General features: G+C 38.9%; 1 protein-coding gene and 1 long non-coding RNA gene across 3 annotated transcripts; both read right to left on the bottom strand.

The window, feature by feature from the left end:
• Positions 1 to 243: 243 nt before the first annotated feature.
• hbae4 (hemoglobin alpha embryonic-4) lies at positions 244 to 3,336 on the bottom strand. 2 transcript variants are annotated; one of them, XM_023809126.2, is made up of 4 exons: positions 2,909 to 3,336; positions 1,773 to 1,935; positions 1,055 to 1,259; positions 244 to 511 (listed from the first exon to the last, which is right to left on the bottom strand). In XM_023809126.2, exons 2-4 carry the CDS (start codon positions 1,862 to 1,864, stop codon positions 383 to 385), a joined length of 426 nt encoding a protein of 141 aa, XP_023664894.1. In that variant the 5' UTR covers positions 1,865 to 1,935; positions 2,909 to 3,336; the 3' UTR covers positions 244 to 382. The 2 variants fall into 2 exon arrangements, with proteins under 2 accessions (XP_023664894.1, XP_072568447.1); XM_072712346.1 differs by lacking the exon at positions 2,909 to 3,336 and having other exon boundaries at positions 1,773 to 2,551.
• An 8,828-nt stretch (positions 3,337 to 12,164) lies between these two features.
• LOC111842566 (uncharacterized) lies at positions 12,165 to 13,269 on the bottom strand. Its single transcript, XR_002837937.2, has 3 exons — positions 13,009 to 13,269; positions 12,536 to 12,604; positions 12,165 to 12,297 (listed from the first exon to the last, which is right to left on the bottom strand). It is a non-coding gene; the product is annotated as an uncharacterized lncRNA (long non-coding RNA).
• Positions 13,270 to 19,163: the final 5,894 nt, after the last annotated feature.

Genomic DNA, 19,163 nt, shown 5'->3' with positions numbered 1-19,163 from the left:
ATCACTAAATTCTAATTATTTGATAGTCCATAAACAAACATCACAAAATCATTTTATATTTTACTTATCTAGTTATTGACAAATGCTTTTGAGATTTAATATTATGAATGGAATTCAGAGTGTCAGTACATATTTAGTGTTGCAGCTGGCTTTGAGAATTTATCTTTTGCAACACATATAATTTTTGGCAGTAACGTGTGTATATGTACAAAAATGGCACAAAAACTATGTAATAGGCGGATATGAATTTCATTTTTTTTATTCACAAATTCACGGGGTCGACACATGAAACATAAATTCACAGATATGCTTGAAACAATTTTATACAAAACATTTATATTTGTACAGTGCAAATTCAGTGTTCAGGTTGCTATAAGACTTCTTATCTGTATTTCTCAGCGAGCACAGCTGAGAACGCCGAGAGGAACTTATCTAGGGCAGCATGTGTTACGGGCGTGAACTCATCAGCCATCCGGTTGGCCAGTGTGACGAGGATACAGTGAGACAAGAGCTGGAAGAGAAATTAATATGGATGCTCTTCGTCATTCACAAACATTATAATGCATTTGTATAGGTAATCTTCAATTCCATTCAAGACAAAATCCCGAAAGCATAAAATCGATTAAATTCAGCTACACTGATCGAAGCCATTAACATATCAAACCTATAGAATGCTTTGCGAGTCAGATATTTTACTATAATAGAGAAGAAACAGCAGTACAATGGTAGTCTGCCAGAAATGTAATTAATTTTTCCAGTAGCTTGCTGTGTTACAAAACACAGCTAAATGCAGTACGAAACCAACTGTAAATTTACGGCCATTGATTACAGTGCAACCTTCAAATATTACACAGAGAAGTAAATTAGGAATGGTGTGGAGTATATGCCAATTTGTGCATTAAGCATTTGCGTATTAAACATGTGCAGCTTCAAGGGACGGATAACAAAAACGGTGCCACCTGTGAAAAAGGACAAGCTTCACGTGCAAATAAAAAGACATATTTTATCAGACATAAGAAGAGACAAAGGAGGTCAGTGCTTTGGGATGAGGTACCTTGAAATTAGTGGGGTGTATTCTTAGCTGGTAGGCGTGCAGCACGCTGAGGGGAGCCAGGGTGGTGGTCAGACTGCTGATGTTCTTAGCCCCTTCTGCTATCGCCAGTATGATCTTCTTACCATGGGAACGGAGATGTGCAGACCCAGGACCGATGTCTAAGTGGGCGAAATACGTCTTGGTTTTCGGAAAGCAAGTGAACATTCTAAAGATAAATTAAATAGAAAACAAGGGGTTATATAAGTGTGTAAACATACGGTCACTCCAGCTAAATATTAGACTGGCACTTTGAGAAAGGACAGGGAAAAATTAAGTTAACTAATGATTAAGCACTATTTTCATAACTATTGTTCTCTTTAGCCAGATTAGAGCCCACATTTACCAGGAAACAAGTACACCTACAGACTTTTGCAGCTTTTTGTCCCTTACTAAAGTATTACTAATCTGCAAAATATACATACTGACTAAACATATTCAGTAACCTTTTTTCTTATTTTAAACATTAGGAGTAGTAAACAAGGCATCAACACACAGACTCCTTTTCCTTAAAATATTTTTCTTCTAAATATCTAGTCCAAATATCTGTCTTCTAAAAGGAATTTGTGGTATTTTTTGCTGAAACAGGCCTAATGAACTGATTGCTTTTAAGTACAGTATAAACAGTAAGTTGTACGTACCATAAGACACCAAATAAACACGAAGAAAAAAGTCAACCTACCTTAAAAGGGATTCAGCACCAATGTCTTCAGCATATACGGACGCCTTTCCCCAAATAATTACAAGAAGCTCTTTTTCGTATTTGGAGAGCATTGCTACGTTGCACTCCGATGAATTTCACGTTTTTTCTTCCTCTTCTGTTTGTCCGAGTTTATCCGTTTCCTCTTGGAACCAGTGACAGAAATACAACAAGTTAATAAATAATATTGCTTAAAAATGTATCACCTCAAAATTCAGTCAACGTTAAATTGCATTAGCTGTGTTCAAGAATTAATTAGTTAAGTGTTTTGCATATATCTGTTATTTTAAAACAAAATACCACCACATAACCCAAGCATGACAGCGGTATTCTTCTGCGTCATTTGCACTATTGGGTTTTCAGACGGTTCAGACCAATCAGGCGCTGAAGACAAAAAACTGCAAATGCGCAGGTTCATCGACACCTTTCCGAACAATTATTCGGACGAATGGGTTCGTCAGTTTGTTATTGAAAAGTTAATGGCAGGTACGGGCTAAACAAAATAACAGAATGATTTTTTGGAGAATAAATTGTTTTTGGAGGTAAATGGTTTTGTCTTAACCTCAGGTGCCGCTTATGCTGCAAACTTAATTATCATAAACTGTTTTTAAACATCATACTAGTAGCTATCGATAAATTGTGACTACGTCATATACCAAAACATTAAAACGAAATTAAATAAATCTGCTACAAGAGCACCAAATGACTTATTTTAGAAGAGAGGAAAAAATCTTGACAAGTATTTCGTAAACTTTACCGGTTCGCACCGTCACAAAAAAGAACCTATCACCCATATCACGTGAAACTAAAAGGTTTAAGAGAAGTATACCTTTAAATAGCCTATCTGGTAAATAATTTTAGGAAAAGAATCAAACATATTGCGAAAAAAAGTATGGATTTTATAAACTACAGTTTTATTTGTCTTTTATCAAACCGACAGACATCTACAGCCCTCGCCTGTCTCCCTTACTAAAACAAACTTTACATTGATCGACATCGGAGAGAGCTTGTGCCTTGTGTAGTTTCATTTTATCGCTTAATCTTAACATATAATTAATACTTTTAATGTATCCATCCTAATAAAAATATAAATAAACCTTTACAAAGTTTGGCCATACAAGGTTTCGATTCCTGCCCAGTTTCCGCCCAGTCCTGTTACGGGTTTCCTTGAGGTGCTCACTACTATCCCATTTTGAGGCCCTAAAAAAATTGGCTAACAGAGATGTCATTTGTTATCATGCATCCGATTCTGTCATCTCTCCGGTGGTAGTTGGTTCCTAAGCAACCGCCTAGTTCGCTCATTCCTTTGGTTGGCCACAAGACACGCAGGATCCTTCTATCGGTGTCTATAAAACTGTCATTTTTCCATCTGTTCTCCGTGCCCTGTGATGGACTTCCATTTTGCACAGGGTGCAGCCGTGACCTTGACTTCCCCTAATAGGTTCTGCTCTGGATAAGTGTTCGTGGATAATGTAATTATGCAAATAAAATGTTGCTGAAGCGTGAACTCCTCACTAATTGTTTAGTCGCAATGATTAACTGGGAGGCAGTAACATTCTCATATTCCCATCCAACTTCAAATGTCGTTTAAAACGCGAACATGGCTCTCGTGCACCATCTAGTGGAGGAATCTTTTGCTACAGTCAAAGGGTAAAATCATGTTAAACGTTTTAATACAGTCATTAAATTATCAGTAGCCACCAAGAGAGCACGTGGGGTACTTTTTTACTGTGTGAAAAGTGCGTGTGTGTTTACATACTGCTGTATAATTACTCTTAATTAAAGTTGATTTTGTGAAAAACAATGATTGTCAAAGAATTTAATGTAGTTTATCTACAGAGTCCATGGCTCTTGGTCAGTTAATTCTTGCGTGCAACACACTCTTTCGTATGTAATAGATATTTGAATTAAAAGCAATAGTGTCGTAAAAATGATAAACTACAGTGGCAAGAAAAGAACAATCCAATCATGTGTATCAGTTAAAACAGATTCTGTTCATTCAATATTTGTAACTTAGATGAAGATCAGATCACATTTTATGATCAAATAATGCAGGGTTCACATATTTATCCTTGCTGCTGCATAACAATGTAGGTTAGATGCTACTATGTTAACGTACTATAGGTTGAATGAATGGCATTCATAATGCATTTACATTGATTATTAGTATTTTTTGGCTCCTTTTTAATTAAACACGAACAGAAATCAAAGGGAATCAAAGCACAGGTTCAGAGTCACTGAGGCGGGCCTCAGCTTTGGTCTGAATGGGCCCTTGTATGTACAGGCATTTATAGCTGTGGGAGCCTCACCATTCAGAGAAAGCAATAAGCTGGTTAAATGAACACTATCAATCATTTTGTGCCTAGTGGCTGTGGATATACTAAAAAGGGCAAGTTTTACTAAGCGGTTCAACTTTACAGAGGTGGCTGACTCAGTAAGGGCCGCTGGGTTTGATTTCAACTCTTCACCCATCAGTTGTGTCGGTATTGATACACTGCACCATATGTTTTCCCAAAGCTTCAGTTTTCGAAAATGGAGAAGGCCACCCAAAACCCCTAAACAGTACACCTTTCTATCGTAGGGATCAGATTACCAGAGAGAACTTTCAGGTGCATAGTGAGAAGCCATCATATTCACACTGAGCTGGGGTCAGATTAACACCTACAGCGGAACTGTTATGGATCACCATGGTACCTGTTTATTAACGTATCAAGTCTATGAGCTCTATTGTCCTACTGTCCATATATAAGCTCACTTGACTTCACTTGAAATGTTAAAAAATTTCCCTTATACACTATAAAAAAGTTAAGACAACTTAAAATTTCAAGGCAACTTACTGCACTAGATTTTTGAGTTTTGAGGGCAACTTAAACTTCTAAGTTTTTAAGAAAACCACAAATTGTTATGCAGAGTAATCATTTTTCATTCTGATAATTTATCTTTCTTATGTATAAAAACTTCACATTTTTAGTATTACATATTAAGAATTCATAACAAAAGTTTTTCGAACCTATTGTCTTTTCTTAAAATTTATCTTTCATATGTGTAAAAACTTTAAAATTTGAGCTTAGCATACTATGGCATCAGCCTTTGCAGTGCCCAGGGATACAAAAACAGAGCCCAAAGACGAGCTTGGGTGGGCTGGGCTTGAACTGGCAGTCTTGGGGTCAGAGGCACAGAGGTTTAACCCACTGAACTACATGCTGCCCACTGCCGACTCAGATGCTGCCAAAACTTTTTTTAAAGTTATAAATTTTATGTTAGTACCTTATTCAGCTTATGTCCCATACATCTGAGCATGTGGCTCTGTGAGTTAAGCCTCACTGCTCACAGACGGAAGGTCACCAATTTAAGCCCAGCATCAGCACATGTGGGGGCCCTTGAGCAAGGCCTGTGACCCCCCCAGCTCCCTATAGGCACCCCAACAGGCAGCTGCCCTTCACAGTCGAGTTTCCTGTCACTCCCCCCAGGGATCCTCAAAATGCATCAGCAGTTATTTATTACTACCATGTTTAAAATAAACATGCTAACTGAACTGTTTTGTTATCTTCATTTATAATAATTAGTTGGCACGTATTTTGCAGTTTTGAATTCTTAGCATGTTTTACTCAAATTTTAAAGTTTTTCCGCATATGAAAGATAAATCATCTGAGCAAAAGAGAATAAGAAGACAGAACTTTGTTCTGTTGTGTTTGTTGTTTGTAATTCTTAGTATGTAAAACCAAAAATCTGAAGTTTTTATTATGAAAGATAGATCACCTGAATAAAAAATAATTAGTTGTCACAACAATAGGTGATTTTCTTCAAAACTTTAAGGTTCGAGTCCTCAAAACTCAAAAATCTAGTGCAGTAATTTCCCTTGAAAGTTTAGGTTGTATTAACTTTTTCTTTTTTTACAGTGTAGAAACACGTAAGCAGTGAACATAGACAAAAATAACAGAAACAAATTTGCCCAGAAAATGGGTGAACATTGCTTTTGACGAATGTCACATGCAGCTATCGTGTGATTTGTGCCAAGCGGCCGATCATCTTCAGCATTAGTCAACAGTCTGAATCTCCCTAATGTGAGAACAGGTCTTGTGCACTTGCATGACTGCGGTTTAGTTAAATATGTACAGGATGTTTGACCTTTTCCCCACAGACCTGACTGGGATAAAGAAATGGACGTTTTTGTAGTGCTTTTCAAAGAGCATTTTTTGGCCCAAAATGTCCATTACAATTAGACAGAACTTCAACCTCCTGAATTATTACATATTATTACTTTATAAAATTCCTTTTTAAAATTCTGCTACATTTAAGGTTATGTTTTGGATAGAAGTCTCTAGTAATCTGTTAACAGAGTTAACATGGAGGATTCCAGTAGGATAATGAAACATAAAAGTGAGCAGTGATGTGCCTCTGGGTTGTGTTGTGGCAGAGCCCACCATTTCCCAGAAAGGGAGTGGGCGGCGAGGGGCATGCGATAAAGCCCCCCCCCCGGCACGTCCTATCATCCGCACGGGCCGCCCGGTCCTCCGCAGGCAGCGGAGCGCAGTACACTAATCACCCCGTCCAGCGATGTCATGCCCTTCCCTGTGGCCCGGAGCCCCATGACTCAGCAGGTTTGAGAACTGTGTCGGGATCTTTGGCATGATGCTGCGAAACACTGATACTGGGAAGGGAGGGTCTCAGAATGCTGACGTTAGACCTTTAGCCCTCTGTGCCCCAACCCCCCTGCAAATTCCCCCCTTCTCTTTACAGGACGTTACAATAAAGTAAAGCAAGTTTACGTCCATTTGTATTATTCTGATGTAACGTTACGTTTTACTATTATTATCAATACTTTAAAAATAACTAGAAGAAGAATATACTGTATGACATTTAAATTAAATTCAAAATATTGTCTGTTTTACTATGCATTTTGTAAAAATTAATGACTATTTTTATAACTGTTTGACAGTAATTAGCTAAATTAATCTTTTACCCACAGTTATTTAGAGAGTAACAGAAATGTAACTGGATCATAATTAATGGTGTAATATTACATACGTTTCCTGCCTGTAATTTTTATATGTGTAGCTTTATTGATTAAACAGAAATCCACCGCTTTTTCTCATTATGCTATACTAAAAGCATTTCTGTAAAGCCAATGAACATGCCCCACATTGATGTGTGTGGCATCCTTGTAGTCCTGTGTATCTCACTTGGATTTTGAGGTCGCACTTGCCAAATACTGAATTTATTAATAAAGAAGGATTGCTCTAAGCTCTGTTAATGAATACATTTTGTTGATCTGCTGAACTCCTATCTTAATTCAAATGTGTGCTCATCGCTTGTAAAACAAGCCGAAAATGATAAGGACAGTGAATTACGCCTCCCCGCTTCCGTCTCCAGGAGTGGGGGTTAGTACAGTATATGACCAGTGCCAAGATGAAATTGAGGAAGCATTCCTTTTTTAAAATTAATAGAAAGTATAATGATTGAATAAAAATAATTGTGAAGGAATCTGCTGCTGTACAATCATGCAGTGTATGTAGACTCTGTGACCTTTTTAAAATGTTTCACGTATTTGATCTTCTAAGTTGAGCTTTTCCTTCAGCTAGACCAATTAGTGTCTCAGAATATCACTTTTAACCATTCAAAGTCTTCTTAAATGTTGCATTAAGACTTGGCTTGGATTTCAATCTTCAGTCATTTAAATTGGAATATTAAGTTTAAATCTTCAAACTTTCTCCTGGACAAGGAAATAATGAACAGAGAGAGATCATGCCATTCAACCAGAGAGAGAGATCATGCCACTCAACCAGAAAGAGAGATCATGCCACTTTACCAGAGAGAGATTGTGCCACGTAAAGTACTTTACTGGAAAAGATACAAATTCATCTGACCACAAGGCAGGTGGACGCTCAGAGTGGAATGCAATGGGGCCAGGCTCTCTGTATTTGATTCAATTCCAATTCAATTATTGTTTATACTGTATTCCTCCTTTCATAACACAGTTGCCCCAAGGCACTTGAGAGTGAATCATCATCCATTATTAGTTCATGTATGCCAAACGATCCAGGTACAGGGATGAAGCAAATAGAGAAGAAATGCTGGCAGACAAGAGGAAAGGAACTGAAAACTCCGTAGTAAAACCTCTGGGGATCCAAGATCGACTGGCTACCCAACCCCCCCCCCCCCTGCACAGATAGATGCTAACAGATAGAACACAAGGAAAATGATGATGCTTTAATAACAGCGTGGCGTAAACTGTGGTCACAGTCAAAGTCCATCAATGAGCTAATTCTCCATGCATGTAAGCCTGCAGAGTGTAGGTCACTATCACAGTGTCACACATCATAAGTCGCTTCCACGACGTCAGCTTCCATGGCACCTATGAGTCTGCATGCAGTATTCCAAATCTGAGCAGTGACATTAACGGTGAGGTGCTGTTATTAGATACTCGAACACATATCCGGTAGTTAAATATGAGCTAAACCACAGAAGAGTCGTTACCCACAAGCCGTCATCAAAGCCCAGCCTATGTAACAGAATAGATGGTCAACTGTGCTGAAAGCGGCACTCAGATCGAGGCACCTGTACGTCGTCACATCAGCTGCTATTTCTATATAATTTACGATTCTAATTAAAGCCGTTTCAGTGCTGTGTCCTTCATGGAAGCCAGACTGAAATTTGTCGAGTTATTTGTGTCCACAACTAAAGTTGAGCCGTGACTATTTTCTCTAGAATTGGATGTTGGAGAGGGGTCTGCAATAGCTGAGTACCTTTGGATCCAAGTTTGGTTTTTTCCATGAGGTGTCTAAGAAGTGGTACTTTAAATTGGTTGGGTGTAGCACCTGAAAGCAGGGATCTATTCAGTGTGCCAGTTACAGGCCCTGCCAGAAGTCTGAGGGATTCCTTAGGAAGCTGAGTGGGGGATTGGACCTAGAGGACAAGTGGTCGGTTTCGTTTTTGTTATTAGTGTTTTTAACTCTTGTTCGTAGACTAAATCGTAGACATTAAGAAAGTATGAATATTATGTTTGCGTCAGACTTATTTGTCGGCTATTTGAATGTGTTTGAAGTCTGATGTTGATAATTTTATTGTTAAAGAAATCCGTGAAATATTCATTCCTAATATTAGTTGGTAGTGCAGGTTCAGCCTTATTTGATAGATAAGCCATTATCTTAAATAGGTAGTGGGAGTTATTTTTGTTGCAATGGATAAAGTTAGAGTAATAGGTTGAACGAGCCCTATATTGGGCTTTCTGAAATTGATGCAGGCTGTCAGACCATGCCAACCTGAACACTTCTAACCCCTTAGACTTCCATTTGCCCTCTAATATGTGGCACTACTGTTTACATGGCGACGTGTGATCTTTAAATCATGGGATCATGGGGAGATCTCATCCAGAACCCAACTAACCACTGTATTAAAATATCTTTATAAACATTTCTACTAGATATAAAGTTTCATTATTTATGACATTCATAAATTGTAGAGAATGAATCCTATTTAGGACCCCACATCCCACAATAATTTTTTCCATAGCAATGCTTCAAATGTTTTAGTCCTTTGGTTTATGTGTTAGAAATGGCTGACAAACTTCTACAGACTCCAAATCATAGTGTGATACCACCTTAAACATGATTTAAACATTATTTCCATGGGGTGCTTAAGATTTTTGCACAGTACTGTATATATACAGTATATGTCAGTTAGGATATGCTATTACATCATATTACAGCGTTGCTGCCTCTAGTGGATCCGGCAGCTTATTGTTGCTGTATGGTTTTGTCTTGCAGATTTCACTGCCCACGACCACTATGGGCTGACTCATCAGCATGAGCTTATATTATTATAGTATATTATTATACAGACAGAGTCTGACTCAAATATACAGAGGTAAGGGGCAGTACTAAACATGTCATATTTAATACAGCTGGGACTAACAGAAGGCCATTCGTGGGCGGACAGTATCACTAAGTTATTGTGTTTTTTCTGCAACAGCCACAAAATGATACCTAGCTATATTTAAATGCTAGCTATTCGGTGCTATATATAGATGGCGTTTCTATAGCAACAGAAAACAAACACCCCTGCCAGTAGATGGGAGTCATTAATACTAGAGGGTGGCTAAGGTCACGTCTGCTATTGCAAAGATACCAAAATAAAGGCATCGGCCCTTACATCTTTATTAATATCTCAGAACTGGCGCAGTACTGCAGAGCAAAATCTTACTGACTTATTAATAGCCTTGTTTGTTTGTTTTATTTTTTCATTTCCTGTCTTCATGCTTGTTACGTGAACTCTTCCTCAGCTCCTGTTGTCTTTCCATATTAAATGCTTTGCTTTTTTTTTGGGGGGGGGGGGGCTGTTACAACAGATTAAAAAATGTTGGCAGGTGGGGGAACTGCAAACGGAACCACCATGACTCTCAAAATGCAATTCCATAAGCAATACTGCATATGCATATAGTAAATACTTCTGCAGGCACCTTAATTTGTGTCACTTATGTCCTTATTAGCCCGTAAGTTTAATAGAATTTTATTTTTTATTGACATGTAACTGCAGATAACCCTAGAAATTGAAAAATTGTATAATAATAACATCTATTTATTATTTTGACAGTTTGTTTTGGCATGAGGATTTCAGGCTATTACTGTGAACGGTGTGTGCATTACAAACTATGAACCCGTCCATCTGCAAAACCGTGTCTAACACCAAGTGAAAACCCAGAAGGGCTTTTGGTTCACAAAATGAAAGAGGAAGATTTGAAGAATGTCAGATTCATTTTGGAGAATTTTGGGTTCTGTCTATTTCCGCATTTTTCATTATTCAGAATTACTCTGCTCTTCAGCTAAGCTGACACTACTTAATTTTTGTCATACTTTTAAAGCATAAACTCAGCAGATAACTTTATAAGTGCTGATAAATGTTAAGATGGGCAGTTCTGGGTGGCGTTCGGCATCACTGGGCAGACCGCTGCTGACCCATTCAGGACAGGAGGTCTCCTAAGAGACATTATCCCCATCTTGTCTGCTCTGTAGCTGACAGGTCCAGTTCTCCATTGGTGACAGCAATAGATGAGTTTAGAGGAGGTCCTGAAGGTTCTCTATTACGCTCTGACCCCTCCCAGGAGGTCGTTCGAGCAGATGATTGAAGTGTTATGCTTGCAGCAAACTGCCTCAGCATCTCCTTTATCTTCATGGACACTCAAGCCCAAAATTCTGAAAGTATTCAAAATGTATTCAGCCTCCTGTAAGAAGAGGATTGTGTTGAAGTGCACAACGGCCATAGCAGGCATGCCTGGGATCTCTAGCCACCCATTCGTCTTCTTAACCTGATGTGTCTGTACTGCTGAGTCACCAGTGAGGAACGTGCTGGATTTTCCCTTCTCCTGTCTGTTGCTTTTCTGCATGCCAGGTCACATCTAATTGTACAGAAAGTCAGCCGTGACTGGTGAGTTTCTTTAATCCCACCCCACAGCGACGATCGAGCCCTTAATGAAATCTCTCCATCTGGGGCACACAGAGCAGCCTCACTCACGTTCCTCGTCATGCGGCGTCAAACATCACGCAACCTGACTGAAATTCACGAGAGCAGTTGCAGTAGACTTCACGGCAGCAGCATGTTTGGAAGACAAGCAGTTCCTGTGTGTGTTTGCGTGTGTGTTTCCATGTGCTGATATGGAAACTCCGTGATGATAATAACCCAGGAGATCCGACCGTGGGGAATGAGGATAAACAGGTAACCAGATGAAATTACCTCTAGAGGGTGTGTCAAAACTTGTCCCTATCAGTTCCTGTTACAGCTCTGGCCTTTCCCAAAAAAAAACACCCACCTGCATGGAAATGCATTCGACATTTCAGTCCTCATATGTCTCATATGCAAACATACATTGACAGCCTTCAAACCTTGTGAATCACAGGAACAACAGTGATTTTAAACTGCATAACGTAAGGTGCTCACTCAGTAGCACTAAGACGTTCTACTTGAGCATTTCCAATTAGGGAGTACACACTATTCCCTGAAGTGATTTATCATGCTGCAAAATATAACTACACTGAAGAACAACAAGCAAAGATGGTTATTCCAGATCAAATGGCAAGCAACTTGCATCCTACAGGACAAGAGACACACAAACAAAAAAGAAAACGAAAATGTGCCAAAAAACACCAGGAGCAGCTCACAGCATCTTTACTCAGAAGGGAGCAGAAGCGTCTAAACGCCTGTGAAACTAATCTGGCCCAGAAAAACCTCCTGTCTGAAGACAACTATTAATGTCCTGGATTAGGTGACAAGGAAAAAAAAGCTGGACAGGTAACACAAAACAGAGGCAAGTGAGCAAAATGGATTTTAACAGATATAACACACATACGTCAGGTTTCACATTTAAGTTTATATTGCTGAACAAACAAATAATTTAAGATAAACTGCAGGACACATAAAATGGTAGTGAAAACATTTTTATTTTTTTTTTTAAACGTAATTTTCTGGAAAAGTCTGTGGACTGTGTGAGGAAACCGGAGTACTTGGAGGAAACCTGTGTGATACAGGGAGAACATGCAAACACCACTCACTGGAGCGCAAGACCTTACTTAAGCAATATTAGTTTAACAACATGTATACACTTGTTTGTTGTTAGAATGTCAGGGTGGGTGGGTATCTAGATAACCTTCTTCCCACAGAAGTTTCTTTTCTCCTATAAATCGAATTGATTTGAATCAAATAGAATCCATTTGAATTGAATTGAGTTTAATTGAATTGAACTGAATTCTTACCATGTCTGGTATGCTCTGTGGTTCCTAGGACAGATTCCAGGCTCATTGTGACCCTCTTCTGAAGAAATACTAAAAGAAGATGGATATATGGATAAATACCTATTGTAAAAATTCCTAGTATAAGAATGGTTAAAAATGTTTAAAAAGAGAATTGTAAACCATATTAGTTGAAAACAATAGCTAAGTAACAAAGCAATATTAGCAGCTATGACTAATATTAAAAAGGTTGTCAGTAAATTTTGTAGAAGTCAGCACTATGAATTTCTATAGAATGTTCTATGGATTTGAGATGAACACCAAGAGCCTTTTTCCTTTTTCTGGAATTTCATTAGCATTGCAAACCATACACAGTATTACAAACACCCTGTGGTATATTTTGCTGCTCATTCAGTTTTCAGAGGATCTACCAACATCTTGTCACTGTTGCATTCAGTACCGACAGATTGCAGCCTTTGAGACTCAAGGAAACTTACCTAGACCAAAAACAAGTGTGTCAAAATCTTTATAGTAGTAGTAGTGAATTTAGACAGCTATAAAAAGCAATGACAGATTCTGCAGTGCTTTAGGCTATAAGGAACCTATCATTTAGATTTATTTATGTTTTACAAGGCACTGCTTTTATGCTACAGGGCTTGTACTTTTTGTCTGTGCTGTTATCATATGGTGGCGTGCTCATGAAATATGTATTGCTGAGCCTGCTAGTCTATCCCATCAGATGAGCACAGAAAGGTAGCTACTTCCTTGGCTCCAGAAATGGTTGGCAAATAAAGTACTGAAAACAACTTCTGGGAGACCCGTCTTATCACTGAGATGGCAGGGTTGGGGGAAGGGTCAGAGTAGAGCTGATTTTTACCAAGAGCCTACAGCCCCCTCACAAGGCCCTTTGAGTAATTGTTTGCCTTCCCACGACTGAATACCAAAGAGGCCCAAAGGCACCAGAACAACCATATATCATTGAAGTGTTAGTTGTTTACATTCTCTCCATATATTGTATGTTGCATTTGATCCTATTTTTTTCTAGGCCAAGTCATAATGTCCATAATGTCAGTGCAGTGACCATATTACTATCACTGTGAAGCTTCTTCTGTAGCTGGATGACAAGCCACCTCTCAATCTATGCAATGACCCGAAGTGGAATTGTGACTAAGGATTTCTGGCCAAAGTGTCTCATGGCTGTGTAGCCACATTGAGGTCACTTAAACTGAGTCATCGCTCTTGAATCGCGGAAGGCCCACCTTCCTGTGGAGTTGCACAGCACTGGCCTTTTTGGTTTGCCACAGACCTCAGCCAGCTCATCTGCGTCTTTGAATCTTCTCAGTTTAGTCACATCATTCCATAAACAATCCACGTCCTTTGTGGTGTGGGCTGGGTTCTTGGAACTAAAGCGTCAGAAGGTTTCTGGTCAGCCTTTCCACAAGGCATGGATGAATTTCATTCTGAACTGATGGGACTGAATCTAACTTTCAATGGCTTTTGGCAGAGAGAAACATGGGACTCTCAAACTTGCAGTGGAGAGACTGCAGGCAGATTTATACAGAAGCCACATCCTGTAAGCGGCCAATCTCAGCCAAATGAGTCTAGAATTAGCTTCCTGTTGGACGGGAGACCACAAAAATAAGAATCAATTAACATGAGCTCTTTGTAATCTATTTGCTTCTCACTCTCATCACAAGCTTTTAACACATCAATTCAATTTAATTTCAATTTAATAAATTTTTATATAGTGCGTTTCATAACAGAGTCGCCCCAAGGCGCCTTACATTTGTGTGTTTTGATACATTATATATACAGAATAATTTAAAAACAGGGAAAAGGGAAGGCTGCAATGTGTTGGCCCCCCATCTTGGGTCGTTCCCCGCCTTGCACCCATAGCCTCTGGAATAGGCTCCGGACCCTGCCAGCGACCCTGACCAGGATAAGCGGTTCCAGAAAATGTATGGATGGATGGAAAAGGGAAGACAACAAAATGGAAGAAAGACAGACGGACGGCCAGATGACAACATAGCAAAGGAACCAAAAACTCCCAAACACGGAGAAAAAAACCTCTGGGGGTCAAAGGTCAGCTGGCTGCCCAACCCCCCTGAACACACTAACATTATAGAAAAACAAAGAGTGGGCTTGCTTGCTAAAAGCGAGGTATAAAAGGTGGTCAGAGTCCATCAATGAATCACGTCTTCATGCTGGCCTGTGTAGCGTGGCAGACTGAAGGCTGCACTACAATGTTACAATGTCGAATACATGATGTCACCCTTCCATGGCACTCAATCAGATGGCTTTGAAGCAAAAATCTCTGATAATGATTAAAATCCATTTATTTATACAATTTAATACTCAGATGAGGTACAGAAATTCCCTAGATTCCAAAAATGCCCACATGAATAAAGCAGGAAGTGAAGTCAGGGTCTTCAGAAACACTTCAGGAATCGGTCAAACACATGTCTGCATGTTCCTGCGTATGGAGCAGAGCAGAAAATGGCTGTTCTGATGTAGAGAGCCCTCGTGGTGAAGGGCTGGTAAGCCACAATATCCCAAAGTCTTGTACTGCGACCGCTGGCTCTGGATTCTATTACTAAGGATCTTTATTCAGAGCTGACAGGAGGAACGGATCTGTTAAAAGTATGATTTTAGTGCAATGTGAATGCTAAATGATGATTCTACATGTGTGGCCCATTGGATACAGCCAGTATTCATTCTGTTCTTTAAGACATTTTGACTTTTGACTGTCTGTCTAAGCAGGTCTGTTTTCATGCGTTCTCACACTCTGGGACTGAAACCAGAACATGAAGTCAATCAAAATAACCTGCAACAATAAATAGTTGATAGTCTATTCTATAATATTTATATACATGCTGATTTTCACAAATAATCACAAAATCTGTCAGCTCTGGTAATTTTCAAACTATGGTAAGATTAAGCTTGATGTATTGGGGGGGGCTTCAGGAACGCAGTTCAGTAACCCCATAGGCATTTAGCATTAGAGTGAAGATTTTATCTGGCAGAATGAAAACTGACACCGTCTTTAACAAACTCAATTTTCCAACAATTGGATCTTTGTTGTTATGTTTTCTGTGCTCTAGGGTAACAAAAATCCCCATACTGGGGCCGCCCATAACACCAGTCTGCTTGACCCCTCTGTTTTTCTAAATAACATGACTTTAACTGCAAGCCTTATGTTCAGTCAGGTGTTGCCTTATTACATTTTGTAAAGCAATGTTTCCCAACTTGGTACTCGGATATCCCCAGACGGTCAACGTTTTTGCTCCCTGCCAGACTGTCCACATTGTTGAGGGAGCAAAACTGTATACTGTCTTGGGGTCCCCGAGGACCAGTTTGAGACACACTTCTGTAATGGGCTTCTCCCAGCTTGCATGCAGTTTTAACTTTTTCACTAGATGGCATAGATGAGCGAAGTCCTTGTGAAAAGAAAATGCAAGTGTCTGAAACATTGTACTTGGAAAGACCGGCATCTTACTGAATAGCACTCATCTTGTTTAATGCACAACACTAAACTTATCAAACTAAATTTATTTGAAATGTTTTATTGCCTGGAGATAAACATATAAATATATAGTGAAAGCCAGCATAAATAAGATTTACATGATGCTGTGGCTGTTTCTCCACAGGGACATGGATTTAATCAGTTTAATGGCATGTCATACTCTTGTAGTCTGACAATGAACCAGAACTAAATATAATCCAGCAGATCCTGAAAACCCACAAACTGTCTTTATTTTTTGCCAGGTGTTTTTTCTGCTGCTATCTGCAACACAGCAGAATTCCATGTATCTCGGCTTAGCATAAACGCCAAACTGCTGTGTAGCCATAAAAGTACATTTGTGGGACATAATAAAGCAATCAATTTACACATTTTGCTATGATGAAACTACCAGGAAGCCATCTCACAAGATTATTGCGAGCACTGAGGTAAATTCTGTTTCGGTTTCTACAGAAAAAGACATCCAGAATGAATTTTCTGCATTTAGAACAGGAAGCTGTTACGGGAGCTCATGGCTAATGTGTGTTCCACTGCATAAATAGGCTCAGCCAGCGGAATTGCATTTCCTGTTTAGCAGCTTATTAAGATGCAGGCCGTTGCCTCGCTCTTGCCCATTTGGGTTCAGAAGAGTTTTTTTTTATTGTCATTATGATCTGCACTTGGAGGATTTCTGTTTACTTAGCAGACAGAGTTTTAGGGAGCACTGGTCTCTTTGGGTTTATACTGCAGCACCAAGCCAACATCCCAACAAAAATCCTTCCCTCTAAACACTCCTAAGTTACTGCCCAAAAGTAAGTCAATACAGAACTTTATGTTACTGTGTCCAAGTAGTACATGTATTTGTATTTCTTACAAATTGTATTTGTATTTATCTTAGAAGCAATATAAATAACCTATGAATTAATAAATGGGCTTAGGAAATCCAAATAAATAAAAAAAAAACGATGCTTTTATAGATGGAGATAACATTTTGGGCCTGTCTTTGGAAAGGTTCACTCTTCTCAACAACAATATAAACTGCAAAAACAGGAATGTTGCAGGTAATGTTACTACTATGGAGGGGATCTTTTGGAAGGTTTTGGCTCTCAATAAATGGCAATATGTGCTGTATTATTTACTAGATGTTTCAGTTATTGACTGGAATCTTTTAACTTACAGTGCAGAACAGTGCAGAGAGAATCTAGCTTACTGTAGGTACCTATCACATGAAATAAAACATGACTTTAAATATAGAACAAGGAGCAGCTCTGATTTAACTTATCCCAGGGCCAAATTAATTGGGTTACCTTGTATAGATCTTGCGAGATGAAAGAGCCTTCCTGTCCTTTTTTCTCCACGGCCAAGTGAACATGATGAAGACCATTCTATCTGCTCTCATAGGAGAAGATGTACAGCTTCTAAAATGCGACTTTAATCAAAGATTTAATGCCGGTGTCAACCATAAAAGAAGAAGAGGGGAAGAAATGCATTTATAACAAAACAGGGTGGAAATCTAGTGCCACTTCTATACAGAAATAAAAATATATATGTCGAAAAAATAGGTGTGATGTATAATATGTTGCTCTGTTTCTCTGCCTTCATAATTTGTGGATTCATTCCGCTCTCTTAGGATAAACTGTTCAAGTTACTTCTAAAATGGCATATTAGATGCACTGATATATTCATACTGTACATTCAAAGAAGGCATTAAGTATTAAGAGAAATCCTGTGTCGTCAACAGGAATTTTTCCTTCCTTACGTTATGCTTGCTAACAACCGACTATTTTTCTCATTAGCATGAAGATCTCTTACATATAAAATCTTTCCTGTATTGTATTATTTATATAAAAGTGACCCCCCCCCCCTTTATACATTTGTGTTCTATTCTTCAAACTAAGTGCCCAACAGTGCATGGTGTTACAAAAAGAAAAAAAAATCATTAGAGAAAGGTACCGGCAATTGTAATGAAAAATCAGTATGTTAGGGGCAAGACCACTACTTAAAAGTACACACAGAGTTATACAGAGTGCCAAGAACTCACCACGGTGCTTTAAAAATAAAAAAGTAAATGATCCAGTCAAAGTGAACTTCTAACAACTTCTTAGACTTCCTTTAAAAGATCATGGGAATGCGTTTAGATGCCCAGACATCTGTGGAGAAGAGTCATAATCAGAAACATATGGACAGAGACAGGAAAGTTGTAGGCATACTTCTTGAGAGCCAATCACTGACGTGCAACATTGACCTCTGACCTCCCTGAGTTAGTACTTTGTAGAATAATCAGAACCCCAGTGACGGCTCAGATTTTTTCTCCTCAGTGACCCTTATTCTTTTGCCCCAAAGAAAACTTCGAATCACTATTTTTGGGTGGATGGAGATAAGCTGGAATTGCTGCTAATGAAGCTAATCGATCATGTTTTTGACCCATCTGTGACTCACACGTTTGGAAACACAGCTGCACAGAGTCTTTTGATTGCAGAATTATGATGAACCACTGAGCTTCTGGTCAGCAGCTGGATGTTTATACATGTTTGCAGTTTGCCTTGTAACATGCCGTTATGGAACTCAAAAATGCTTCAGGAAATCTAATTATGTATGCAGCTATGCAAATTGAAAAATTTGCTTTCATTTTGCATCTTATTATTTAGCATTTCTCTGTGGCTGGGATTCCAAATGGAATCCCATGTAGTTACTCTACAAACAGCGCAGGTAACAGCTTCCTACCCATACAAAAGTGCCCGAAAGAAACACACAAAGTCAAACGGCATGCTAATTTGAATAGTAACATGGTGTCCAATCAGATATCAGCTATGGGAACTACGGGAACTTGAAGTGTTCCCAAGAATTGTGGCTGTGATGCCACATTTAAAACAAAATGTAACTTTTCTGTAACTTTTGTACTTGTCTTTACATTATTTACATGTGAGTATTGAAGTTGTAGACATGAAGACCAAGTTATTGCAAAACTTAAATTAAGGTATAATGTAGTTGTAGTTTTATCAGGGGTACAGTTAGATTTAAATTTGAAAAATAAAATAAAAACGCCAAACATGTGAACGGCACACTGGGATTTGCAGGATGTAATTAGTAGGTATGTTTGATGTGCAACAGAGTGGTATGTAGATCGCTGATCTCCTGGTCCAGCGGTAGAAG

This window comes from Paramormyrops kingsleyae, chromosome 5 (assembly GCF_048594095.1).
Source record: "Paramormyrops kingsleyae isolate MSU_618 chromosome 5, PKINGS_0.4, whole genome shotgun sequence".
Classification (NCBI taxonomy): Eukaryota; Metazoa; Chordata; class Actinopteri; order Osteoglossiformes; family Mormyridae; genus Paramormyrops; species Paramormyrops kingsleyae.
Note: the sequence above shows the minus strand (reverse complement) of the source record. Positions and strands in the feature narration are given on the sequence as shown.